Raw genomic sequence first — 13,628 nt, forward strand, 5'->3', positions numbered from 1 at the left:
AGAAGAATTACAAAATTACTTATTGACCAAATTTTATAAGAGAGATTAAGAAAAACTGTTTTTTTGTTTATTTAGCAAAAAAATAAAAACCCCAGTGGTGAATAAATCCCACCAAAAGAAAGCTCTAATTGTCTCAAAAAATGATAAAAATGTAGTATGGATAGAGTGTTGTATGACCGCACAATTGTCATTCAAAATGTGACAGCGCTGGAAGCTGAAAATTGACCTGGGCAGGAAGGGGGTAAAAGTGTCCGGTATTGAAGGGGTTAAAGTGATATTAAAGCTTCAGATTTTCTTTTTTTTAAATAACACACACGTTATACGGTTTTGTAGAGAATGCATTACGGTAAACAAAAAAATCTTTTAGGTTTTAGAACCGCTTTAATCTCCACCCATTAGAAGTTCTCTCTAAAATGTCACAACAGTGTTGTTAAAATTAATCTTGGGGAAGGAAGTGAAAGCTTCTTGATGTGATATTGTAAATGTTTGTTCTCTCTATAATGCACATAGAAGGGGGTGAGAGATATTCTGCCACCTCTAGGTGTGACGTGTGGTTGTCCTGTAGACTCGTCCCCCAGAAATGACCTAACCACATGATAATTTCCTCTCTATACATCCTGTGTCATTTGCTGCATGAGAGCCCCATTCACCATGAGATCCCAGACCGCTCTCCTTCTGCTCTGTGTCCTCCTCCAAGCCTCATCTGGTGAGTATAGACATTCTCTATCTGTGTCATTTGCTGCATGAGAGCCCCATTCACCATGAGATCCCAGACCGCTCTTCTCCTGCTCTGTGTCCTCCTCCAAGCCTCATCTGGTGAGTATAGACATTCCGGGCTTTTTCTGCGATTCTGAAGGGGTTGTCCAATCCAGTCTTATATACGTAGCACTACCCCCATAGGAGTTGCAGATGAACTTGGACCCCACACTCCTGCACAGCCAGGCACACCGAATTTTCACAAACATCGAGAGACAGAGAAGAGTCTGTGATTTTGTTTTTATTTATTGAGGGTTAATAACTTGGATAGGGATGGGAGATTATGGGATGTCTACTTGACTTCCTATATACAGCCTCCTTCACTCGCCTCCTACACAATAATTTGCTGGATCCAGCTGAATCACTTGAATGATCTGACAGGCTCCCAGTCAGATAATCAATAGCCTATTACAGGCAGGAACTCACAGCCCCTCTTTGTGTAGCACAATTCAGTGAAACAGATGCTAATGTCTCCTCCGTGGCCATTGATCCCAGGACCACCTCTTCAGGGACTGCCAACCTCTTTCACCAACCCTCCTGGCTGTCTCTACACACCAGCCCACCCGACTGACCCTCAGGAGATCTCTCAGGGAAGGATGAAGACTTAAGCACACCAATGTCTTTAAGGGAGACCGGCTACATATGGCAGTCTCCCCCTTTCCTAGTCTCCAACAGTGTTGTTCTACTCATCCTGTCCTCTCTTACTCCAGTGCCTCCAGGAAAGACTTCCTCCTGTGTGTTATGGCAGGATCTTTCCAGCACCCGAGCCCTGACCCAAGGCAGGACACCCCCCACCCAGACTAGAGGGGCCCCCCTGAGGGCCACCAACAGCCTCCTCAACCAAGCATCTCCATCTTCCACCTGACTGCCCCTTGCTGGCATGGCCCATGTCTACTGTATTTATGGAGAGGTCTCATCCCCCTGCCAGCCTACCTCTGAGGATTGGACAAGGCCAAGGACTCCTCATATTTATACCCAGAGAGATGAGGAGGAGCAACAGGAATATACATATTAAAAAGATACAACAGTTCCTTATTGTCCCAGCGATGGGACATTATTCCTCCCACTGACATCAACAATGGGGCACTATTCCTCCCACTGATATCAATGATGGGGCACTATTCCTTCCACTGACATCAACAATGGGGCACTATTCCTCCCACTGATATCAATGATGGGGCACTATTCCTCCCACTGACACCAATGATGGGACACTATTCCTCCCACTAATACCAATGGTGGGGCACTATTCCTGTCACTGACACCAATGATGGGGCACTATTTCTCCCACTGATACAAATAATGGGGCACTATTTCTCCCACTGATACAAATAATGGGGCACTATTTCTCCCAATGATACCAATGATGTGACATTATTCCTCCCACTGACATCAAAAATGGGGCACTATTCCTCCCACTGATACCAATGATGGAGCACTATTCCTCCCACTGACACCAATGATGGGACACTATTCCTCCCACTGACACCAATGATGGGACACTATTCCTCCCACTGATACCAATGATGGGACACTATTCCTTCCACTGATATCAATGATGGGACACTATTCCTCCCACTGACACCAATAATGGGGTATTATTTCTCCCACTGATACCAATGATTGGGCACTATTCCTCCCACTGATACCAATGATGGGGCACTATTCCTCCCACTGACACCAATAATGGGGTACTATTCCTCCCACTGATACCAATGATGGGGCACTATTCCTCCCACTGATTCCAATGATGGGGCACTATTCCTCTCATTGATACCAATGATGGGGCACTATTCCTCCCACTGATACCAATGATGGGACACTATTCCTCCCTCTGACACCAATGATGGGGCACTATTCCTCGCACTGACACCAATGATGGGGCACTATTCCTCACACTGACACCAATGATGGGACACTATTCCTCCCACTGATACCAATGATGGGACACTATTCCTCCCACTGATAACAATGATGGGACACTATTCCTCCCACTGATACCAATGATGGGGGACTATTCCTCCCACTGATACCAATGATGGGGGACTATTCCTCCCACTGATACCAATGATGGGGCACTATTCCTCCCACTGATACAAATGATGGGGCACTATTCCTCCCACTGATACCAATGATGGGGCACTATTCCTCCCACTGATACCAATGATGGGGCACTATTCCTCCCACTAACACCAATGATGGGGCACTATTCCTCCCCCTAATGTCAAAGATGCACTGCTTACTCCCACTGATGCCAGAACAATTTCCACTCCTGCTGGCCACAGTCTGACCCCCCTAAAGTCTAAAGTCCTTTGTTTAGAATGTTAGGAGACCCCTGACCTAGACAGTAGAATTCAGGCTCTCTATGAGCCTTGATTTGGTTTCTATTCTCTGAGATACACTTTCCTTGCCATTTGATATGTTGATGTCAGACATAATTCACAGAATGGTGTTTTTCACTGGGTCCCCCCCTCCCCACTAGTTGTGGGTTTTGAGAGAATATTGATGTGGTTTTGCACCGCTCTTATGCTCTGCCTGTATATTTGGTCTTTGTACCTCACTCAGAATGTCTTTCATTACTGCTCGACCTCTTGGTGTTCATCGCTATTTGCACATTCTAACGCTAACTGTGTTTTTTTAGGAAAACCTTTCTGATAAATAAAGAATGCATTGAAAAATAAGAATCAGTGGAAATCACAGTGATACATAAATCTCTGTGAAATAAATTATACCAGTCACTTCCCCATCAGTGATAAGACATGGAAATTTCGTGATTTCATGTAATGAATATGACTGATCTGAGGTCTGGGGTTTATGCAATGAATGTGGCTGATCTGAGGTCTGGGGTTTATGCAATGAATGGGGCTGATCTGAGGTCTGGGGTTCATGCAATGATTGGGGCTGATCTGAGGTCTGGGGGCTGATCTGAGGTCTGGGGTGTATGCAATGAATGAGGCTGATCTGAGGTCTGGGGTGCATGCAATGATTGGGGCTGATCTGAGGTCTGGGGTGTATGCAATGAATGAGGCTGATCTGAGGTCTGGGGTGTATGCAATGATTGGGGCTGATCTGAGGTCTGGGGTGTATGCAATGAATGAGGCTGATCTGAGGTCTGGGGTGTATGCAATGATTGGGGCTGATCTGAGGTCTGGGATGAATGCAATGAATGTGGCTGATCAGAGATCTGGGGTACATGCAATGATTGGGGCTGATCAGAGGTCTGGGGTACATGCAATGATTGGGGCTGATCTGAGGTCTGGGGGCTGATCTGAGGTCTGGGGTGTATGCAATGAATGAGGCTGATCTGAGGTCTGGGGTGTATGCAATGAATGTGGCTGATCAGAGATCTGGGGTACATGCAATGATTGGGGCTGATCTGAGGTCTGGGCCGGTGCATGCAATGATTGGGGCTGATCTGAGGTCTGGGGTGCACGCAATGATTGGGACTGATCTGAGGTCTGGGGTTTATGCAATGAATGTGGCTGATCTGAGGTCTGGGGTTTATGCAATGATTGGGGTTGATCTGAGGTCTGGGGTGCATACAATGAATGTGGCTGATCTGAGGTCTGGGGTGCATGCAATGAATGGGGCTGATCTGAGGTTTGGGGCCTGATCTGAGGTCTGGGGTGTATACAATGAATGAGGCTGATCTGAGGTCTGGGATTTATGCAATGAATGGGGCTGATCTGAGGTCTGGGGTTCATGCAATGAATGGGGCTGATCTGAGGTCTGGGGAGCATGCAATGAATGGGGCTGATCTGAGGTCTGGGGTTTATGCAATGATTGGGGTTGATCTGAGGTCTGGGGTGCATGCAATGATTGGGGCTGATCTGAGGTCTGGGGTGCATGCAATGAATGGGGCTGATCTGAGGTCTGGGGTTTATGCAATGATTGGGGTTGATCTGAGGTCTGGGGTGCATGCAATGATTGGGGCTGATCTGAGGTCTGGGGTGCATGCAATGAATGGGGCTGATCTGAGGTCTGGGGTTTATGCAATGATTGGGGTTGATCTGAGGTCTGGGGTGCATACAATGAATGTGGCTGATCTGAGGTCTGGGGTGTATACAATGATTGGGGCTGATCTGAGGTCTGGGGTGCATACAATGAATGGGGCTGATCTGAGGTCTGGGGTGTATACAATGATTGGGGCTGATCTGAGGTCTGGGGTGCATACAATGAATGTGGCTGATCTGAGGTCTGGGGTTTATGCAATGAATGTGGCTGATCTGAGGTCTGGGGTGTATGCTATGAATGTGGTTGATCTGAGGTCTGGGGTTTATGCTATGAATGTGGTTGATCTGAGGTCTGGGGTGCATGCAATGAATGGGGCTGATCTGAGGTCTGGGGTTTATGCAATGAATGGGGCTGATCTTAGGTCTGTGGCCTAAGTTTTGCTTTGTATGCTATGAATGTGGTTGATCTGAGGTCTGGGGTGTATGCAATGATTGGGGTTGATCTGAGGTCTGGGGTGCATGCAATGAATGGGGCTGATCTGAGGTCTGGGGTTTATGCAATGATTGGGGCTGATCTGAGGTCTGGGGTGCATACAATGAATGTGGCTGATCTGAGGTCTGGGGAGCATGCAATGATTGGGGCTGATCTGAGGTCTGGGGTGTATGCAATGAATGTGGCTGATCAGAGATCTGGGGTACATGCAATGATTGGGGCTGATCAGAGGTCTGGGGTACATGCAATGATTGGGGCTGATCTGAGGTCTGGGGTGCATGCAATGAATGAGGCTGTTCTGAGGTCTGGGGTGCACGCAATGATTGGGGCTGATCTGAGGTCTGGGGTTTATGCAATGAATGTGGCTGATCTGAGGTCTGGGGTTTATGCAATGATTGGGGTTGATCTGAGGTCTGGGGTGCATGCAATGATTGGGGCTGATCTGAGGTCTGGGGTGCATGCAATGAATGGGGCTGATCTGAGGTCTGGGGTTTATGCAATGAATGGGGCTGATCTGAGGTCTGGGGTTTATGCAATGATTGGGGTTGATCTGAGGTCTGGGGTGCATGCAATGATTGGGGCTGATCTGAGGTCTGGGGTGCATGCAATGAATGGGGCTGATCTGAGGTCTGGGGTTTATGCAATGAATGGGGCTGATCTGAGGTCTGGGGTTTATGCAATGAATGGGGCTGATCTGAGGTCTGGGGTTTATGCAATGAATGGGGCTGATCTGAGGTCTGGGGTTTATGCAATGAATGTGGCTGATCTGAGGTCTGGGGTGCATGCTATGAATGTGGTTGATCTGAGGTCTGGGGTGTATGCAGTGAATGTGGCTGATCTGAGGTCTGGGGTGTATGCAATGATTGGGGCTGATCTGAGGTCTGGGGTTTATGCAATGAATGGGGCTGATCTTAGGTCTGTGGCCTAAGTTTTGCTTTGTATTGGAGGTATGAGATATCCCAAGATGCACTGGGAAACCAACAAGCAAACAGGAAAGACATCATCATCAGTCACTCCCGATTCATGTGTATATATTCTAGGAGTGTCTGGTGCAGACCTCACATCTAGTGGGCAGCGTGGAGCAGCGGGAAGGTGAGCCGGGTCCAGACTGGAGCGGAGCAACTAACAGACAGCACACATGGTGCGCAATGTGGGAACGCTAAAACAGAAGGTGAACGGGGACTGGAGAGAGAGGACTGAGTGGCAGAGGATAAGCAGAACTGGGGTACCAGAGCAAGAAATTAGCAGATATCACACGTGGTGTGCAGTGGTTTGCAATATAGCGGGAGGTGAGTGGGGACTGGAGAGAGAAGGAACAGCAATCAAGAGGATCAGCAGAACTGGGGGTTACTACTGAGCAGTGGATCAGCAAAGGTGGGGGTGCTACTGAGCTGGGGATCTGCTGAATGAGGGTATTAATGAGCTGGGGTTCTGCTAAGTAGGGGTACTACTGAGCCAGGGATCTGCTGGGCCCCTTTACAGTGCCATCTTAAAAGTATCATGGGCCCCTTGGAAAAGAAATACACTGGGGCCCCTACCATGGAGATGGTTTCTGGTGAGGCGCTATGCGTGCCGTGGTAAAAACTGGGTGTGGCTAAATGATGCTATGTATTGGGTGTGGCTTTTCAGTCTGATTAGAAACAACAAATAAACACAACTTAGGAATTATCCCAAATTAAATTCACCCCCTGTACATGCTGTCCCAGCCTCTCTACACACTGCCCCCCTCTATACAATGACCCTCTTTCCCCCTGTACACACTGCCTCCCTGTTCACTGACCCTCTTTTCCCCTGTGCACACTGCCCTCCTGTATACATTGACCCTCTTTTTCCCTGCACACACTGAACCCCTGTATACACTGACCCTCTTTTCTCCTGTACACACTGCCCCCTGTATACACTGACCCTCTTTTCCCCTGTACACACTGCCCCCTGTATACACTGTCCCTCTTTTCCCCTGTGAACACTACTCCCTGTATACACTGACCCTCTTTTCTCACGTACACACTGCCCCCCTCTATACACTGACCCTCTTTTCCCCTGTGCACACTGCCCTCCTGTATACACCGGACCTCTTCTCCCCTGTACACATTCCCCCTGTATACACTGTCCCTCTTTTCCCCTGTACACACTGCCCCCCTGTATACACTGACCCTCTTTTCCCCTGTGAACACTACCCCTGTATACACTGACCCTCTTTTCTCATGTACACACTGCCCCTCTGTATAAACTGACCCTCTTCCCCCCTGAACACACTGCTCCCTGTACACTGACCCTCTTTTCCTCTGTACACACTGCCCCATGTATACACTGGCCCTCTTTTCCCCGTACACATCCCCCCCTGTATACACTGACCCTCTTTTCCCCTGTACACACTGCCCTCCTGTTTACACTGACCCTCTTCTCCCCTGTTTTCATTCCCCCTGTAAACACTGACCCTCTTTTCCCCTGTACACACTGCCCCCTGTATACACTGTTCCTCTTTTCCCCGTACACACTGCCCCCTGTATACACTGCCCCTCTTTTTTCCTGTACACACTGCCCCTATATACACTGACCCTTTTTTCCCCTGTGAACACTACCCCCTGTATACACTGACCCTCTTTTCTCATGTACACACTGCCCCTCTGTATACACTAACCTTCTTTCCCCCTGAACACAGTGCCCCTGTATACACTGACCCTCTTTTTCCCTGCACACACTGAACCCCTGTATACACTGACCCTCTTTTCCCCTGTACACACTGCCCCCCTGTATACACTGACCCTCTTTTCCCCTGTGAACACTACCCCCTGTATACACTGACCCTCTTTTCCCCTGTACACACTGCCCCTCTGTATAAACTGACCCTCTTTTCCCTGGAACACACTGCCCCCTTTATATAATGTCCCTCTTCCCCCCTGAACACACTGCTCCCTGTACACACTGACCCTCTTCTCCCCTGTTTTCATTCCCCCCTGTATACACTGACCCTCTTTTCCCATGCTCACACTTCCCTCCTGTATACACTGACCCATTTTTCCCCTGCACACACTGCCCCCTGTATACACTGTTCCTCTTTTCCCCCATACACACTGCCCCCCTGTATACACTGACCCTCTTTTTTCCTGTACACACTGCACCTATATACACTGACCCTCTTTTCCCCTGTGAACACTACCCCCTGTATACACTGACCCTCTTTTCTCATGTACACACTGCCCCTCTGTATACACTAACCTTCTTTTCCCCTGAACACACTGCGCCATGTATAGACTGACCCTCTTTTCCCCTGTACACACTGCCCCCCTGTATACATTGACCCTCTTTTTCCCTGTACACACTGCCCCCCATATACACTGACCCTCTTTTCCCCTGTACTCACTGCCCCCTGTAGACACTGACCCGCTTTTGCCCCATATACACTGCCCCTCTTTTCCTCTGTGCACACTGCGCCCTGTATACACTGACCCTTTTTCCCCTGTACACACTGCGCTCCTGTATACACTAACCCTCTTTTCTCCTGTACACACTGCCACCTGTATACACTGGCCCTCTTTTTCCCTGTATACACTGCCCCCCTGTATACACTGACCCTCTTTTCACCTATACACACTGCCCCCTGTATACACTGACCCTCTTTTCCCCTGTACATACTGCCTCCTGTATACACCGACCCTCTTTTGCCCTGTATACACTGCCCCTTTTTCCCCTCTGCACACTGCGCCCTGTATACACTGACCCTCTTTTCCCCTGTACGTACTGCCTCCTGTATACATTGACCCTCTTTTGCCCTGTATACACTGCCCCTCCTTTCCCCTGTGCACACTGCGCTCCTGCATACACTGACCCTCTTTTCCCCTGTACACACTGCCCCCCTGTATACACTGACCCTCTTTTCCCTTGTACACACTGCCCCCCTGTATACACTGACCGGTTTTTCCCCTGTGCACACTGCACTCCTGTATACACTGACCCTCTTTTTCCCTGTACACACTGCCCCCTTGTATACACTGTCCCTCTTTTCCCTGTACACACTGCCCCCTGTATACACTGACCCTCTTTTCCCCTGTAGACACTGCCCTCTTGTATACACTGACCCTCTTTACCCCTGTACACATTGCCACCCTGTATACACTGACCCTATGTTCCCCTATACACACTGCCCCTATATACACTGACCTTCTTTTCCCCTGTGCACACTGCCCCCTGTATACACTGACCCTCTTTTCCCCTGTACACACTGCCCCCCTGTATACACTGACCATCTTTTCCCCTGTACACACTGTCCCCCTGTAAACACTGACTCTCTTTTCCCCTGTGCACAATGCCCCCCTGTATACACTGACCCTCTTTTCCCCTGTACACACTGCCCCCTGTATACACAGACCCTATTTTCCCCTATACACACTGCCCCTATATACACTGACCCTCTTTTCCCCTAAACAATGCCCCCTGTATACACTGACCCTCTTTTCCCCTGTACACACTGCCCCCTGTATACACTGACGCTCTTTTTCCCTGAACACACTGCCCCGCTGTATACACTGACTCTCTTTTACCCTGAACACACTGCCCCCCTTTATACACTGACCCTCTTTTCCCCTGTGCACACTATGCTCCTGTATGCACTGACCCTCTTTTCCCTATACACACTGCCCCCCTGTATACACTGACCCTCTTTTCCCCTGTGCAAACTGCGCTCCTGTATACACTGACCTTCTTTTCCCCTGTACACACTGCCCCCCTGTATACACTGACCCTCTTTTCCCCTGTACACACTGCCCCTCTGTATACACTGACCCTCCTTTCTCCTGTACACACTACCCCTCTTTTCCCCTGTACACACCGCACCCTGTATACACTGACCCTCTTTTCCCCTGTGCACACTGCCCCCTGTATACACTGACCCTCTTTTCCCCTATACACACTGCCCCCCGTATACTCTGACCCTCTTTTCCCCTGTCCACAATGCCCCCCTGTATACACTGACCCTCTTTTCCCCTGTGCACACTGCGCCCTGTATACACTGACCCTTTTTTTCCCTGTGCACACTGCCCCTGTATAAACTGACCCTCTTTTCCCCTGAACACACTGCCCCCTGTATACACTGACCTTCTTTTCCCCTAAACACTGCCCCCTGTATACACTGACCCTTTTTTCCCCTGTACACACTGCACCCCTGTATACATTGACCCTCTTTTCCCCTGTACACACTGCCCCCCTGTATACACTGACCCTCTTTTCCCCTGAACACACTGCCCCCCTGTATATACTGATCCTCTTTTCCCCTGTACACAACCCCCTGTATACACTGACCCTCTTTTTCCCTGTATACACTGCCCCCTGTATACACTGACCCTCTTTTTCCCTGTATACACTGCCCCCTTTATACACTGACCCTCTTTTCCCCTGTGCACACTGCGCCCTGTATATACTGACCCTCTTTTCCCCTGTGCACACTGCGCCCTGTATATACTGACCCTCTTTTCCCCTGTGCTAACTGCCCCCCTGTATACATTAACCCTCTTTTCCCCTTTACACTGACCCTCTTTTCCCCTTTACACTCAAAGTCCCCGTGGGGTTTTTAAGCAGCAATTACAATTGCTGCTTAAAAACCCCACGGGGACTTTCTACAACTTTTTTGGTAATATTCACTTCGGGGTGTGCAGCCATACCAGCCTCTGTTGTAGTGTCAGGTGATGTTAGAGCTTTTCCCCTGTACACTCTGCCCCTATTTTCCCCTGTGCACACTGCACCCTGTATACACTGACCCTCTTTTTCCCCGTACACACTGCCCCCTATATACACTGACCCTCTTTTCCCCTGTGCACTCTGCGCCTCTTTTTTCCCCTGTGCACACTGCACCCTGTATACACAGTGGCGTCTCCAGCTTTCATATTTAGGGGGGGCACATGGGGGGGCAGGGACAAAAATAAGGGGGCAATATAAAATGCAAATATATATCTATAGATATATCTATAGATATATCTATCTATCTATCTATATTTTATCTATCCTGGGGCCCTTTACCCCTTTACTACGATCCCACAACGGCCCTTTCACATGTTCTGCAGTGAGTTCCCTTCCTACTGTATTGGGGTCCCCCCAGGGTGGCAGAAAACAAGAGATATATGTCACCAGCATACCAAGAAAATATAAGGGTCCAAAGCAGTGGGAGAACTATCAGGGTTGCAAAGGTTGTCTTGCCACCGGGCCCTGGTGTTCTGCCACTGTGGGGTTCCCCAGCCTCCTCTTGCTGTCCTGCCCCTGCTATTGACAGCGCTGGTCTGGCATTTCTTGGAATTTACAGGCTGGTTCTCCTGTCCTAAGGATGGGAGAAATCAGTCTGTTTTTTCAGTAACTGAGAGTCCTGGTGGAGTCCTTCTTGTAACTCGCTCTTCTCCCTGCCAATGAGGATGCAGGTGAAGGAGCAGATCGGGCGGCCGTGGTTGTGTGAGTGCTTGCATTATGCAGTGTCAGCGAGCAGAGGGAGGGGGGAGGAATCACTTTGCAGGAGCTGACTGGGGACGTTCTCCCTCTCAATAGAGACTGCGTTACCCCAGCGGTGGCCCGAGTAAGATGTGGCACATCCAATATGAATACAAACAAAAAGAAATTGCCTTTTTGTAAAAAAAAAAAAAAAAAAATTTTTTGGGGGGGGGGGCACATGGTGGGGCCCAGCATAATGTTGGGGGGGTCAGGGCCCCCTCTGGCCCCCCCCTAGGGTCGCCATTGTGTATACACTGACCCTCTTTTTCCCCGTACACACTGCCCCCTATATACACTGACCCTCTTTTCTCATGTACACACTGCCCCCTGTATACACTGACCCTTTTTTCCCCTGTACACACTGCGCCCCTGTATACACTGACCCTCTTTTCCCCTGTACACACTGCCCCCCTGTATATACTAACCCTCTTTTCCCTGTATACACTGCCCCCCTGTATATACTGACCTTCTATTCCCATGTACTCATCCCCCCGTATACACTGACCCTCTTTTTCCCTGTATACACTGCCCCCTGTATATACTGACCCTCTTTTCCCCTGTGCACACTACGCTCCTGTATACACTGACCCTCTTTTCCCCTATACACACTGCCCCCCTGTATACACTGACCCACTCTCTTTTCCCCTGTCTACACTTCCCCCTGTATACACTGACCCTCTTTTCCCCTGTGAACGCTGCGCCTTGTATACACTGACCCTCTTTTCCCCTGAGCAAACTGCACTGCTGTATACACTGACCTCCTTTTCTCCTGTATACACTGCCCCCTGTATACACTGACCCTCTTTTCCCCTTTGCACACTGCCCCCCTGTATACACTGTCACTCTTTTCCCCTATTCACACTTACCCTGTATACACTGTGCTCCTGTATACACTGACCCTCTTTTCCCCTGTACACACTGCCCCCCTATATACACTGACCCTCTTTTCCCCTGTACACACTGTCCCCCTATATACACTGAACCTCTTTTCCCCTGTACACATTGCCCCCCCTGTATACACTGACCCTATTTTCCCTTGTACACTCTGTCCCTCTTTTTCCCTGTACACACTACGCCCTGTATACACTGACCCTCTTTTCTCCTGTACATACTGCCCCCTGTATACACTGACCCTCTTTTCCCTGTACACACTGCCCCCCTGTATACACTGACCCTCTTTTCCCCTGTACACACTGCCCCCCTGTATACACTGACCCTCTTTTCCCCTGTGCACACTGCACTCCTGTATATACTGACCCTCTTTTCCCCTGTACACACTGCCCCCCTGTATACACTGTCCCTCTTTTCCCCTATTCACACTGACCTTGTATACACTGTGCTCCTGTATACACTGACCCTCTTTTCCCCTGTACACACTGCCCCCCTGTATACACTGACCCTATTTGCCCCTGTACACACTGCCCTCCTGTATACACTGACCTCTTTTCCCCTTTACACACTGCCCCCTTGTATACACTGACCCTCTTTTCCCCTGTACGCACTGCCCCTCTTTTCCCCTGTGCACACTGCACCCTGTATACACTGACCCTCTTCTCCCCTGTACACACTGCCCCCTTGTACACACTGACCCTCTTTTCCTCTGTACACACTGCCCCTCTTTTCCCCTGTGCACACTGCGCCCTGTATACACTGACCCTCTTTTCCCCTGTACACACTGCCCCCCCCTGTATACAGTGACCCTCTTTTTTCCCCTGTACACACTGCCCCCCTGTATACACTGACCCTCTTTTCCCCTGTACGCACTGCCCCTCTTTTCCCCTGTGCACACTGCACCCTGTATACACTGACCCTCTTCTCCCCTGTACACACTGCCCCCTTGTACACACTGACCCTCTTTTCCTCTGTACACACTGCCCCTCTTTTCCCCTGTGCACACTGCGCCCTGTATACACTGACCCTTTTTTCCCCTGTACACACTGCCCCCCCCTGTATAC

At 49.5% G+C, this 13,628-nt stretch overlaps 1 protein-coding gene across 2 annotated transcripts in view; it reads left to right on the forward strand.

The window, feature by feature from the left end:
* The first annotated feature begins 462 nt into the window (after window positions 1-462).
* Window positions 463-13,628, forward strand: part of LOC141129508 (T-cell surface antigen CD2-like) — a 53,727-nt gene continuing 40,561 nt past the window's right edge. For both annotated transcript variants that reach the window (XM_073617587.1, XM_073617586.1), the window contains exon 1: window positions 463-816. In XM_073617587.1, coding sequence (XP_073473688.1) covers window positions 744-816 — 73 coding nt within the window. In that variant the 5' untranslated portion in view covers window positions 463-743. The remainder of the gene's footprint in view (window positions 817-13,628) is intronic.

This window comes from Aquarana catesbeiana, linkage group LG02, assembly GCF_042186555.1.
Source record: "Aquarana catesbeiana isolate 2022-GZ linkage group LG02, ASM4218655v1, whole genome shotgun sequence".
Classification (NCBI taxonomy): Eukaryota; Metazoa; Chordata; class Amphibia; order Anura; family Ranidae; genus Aquarana; species Aquarana catesbeiana.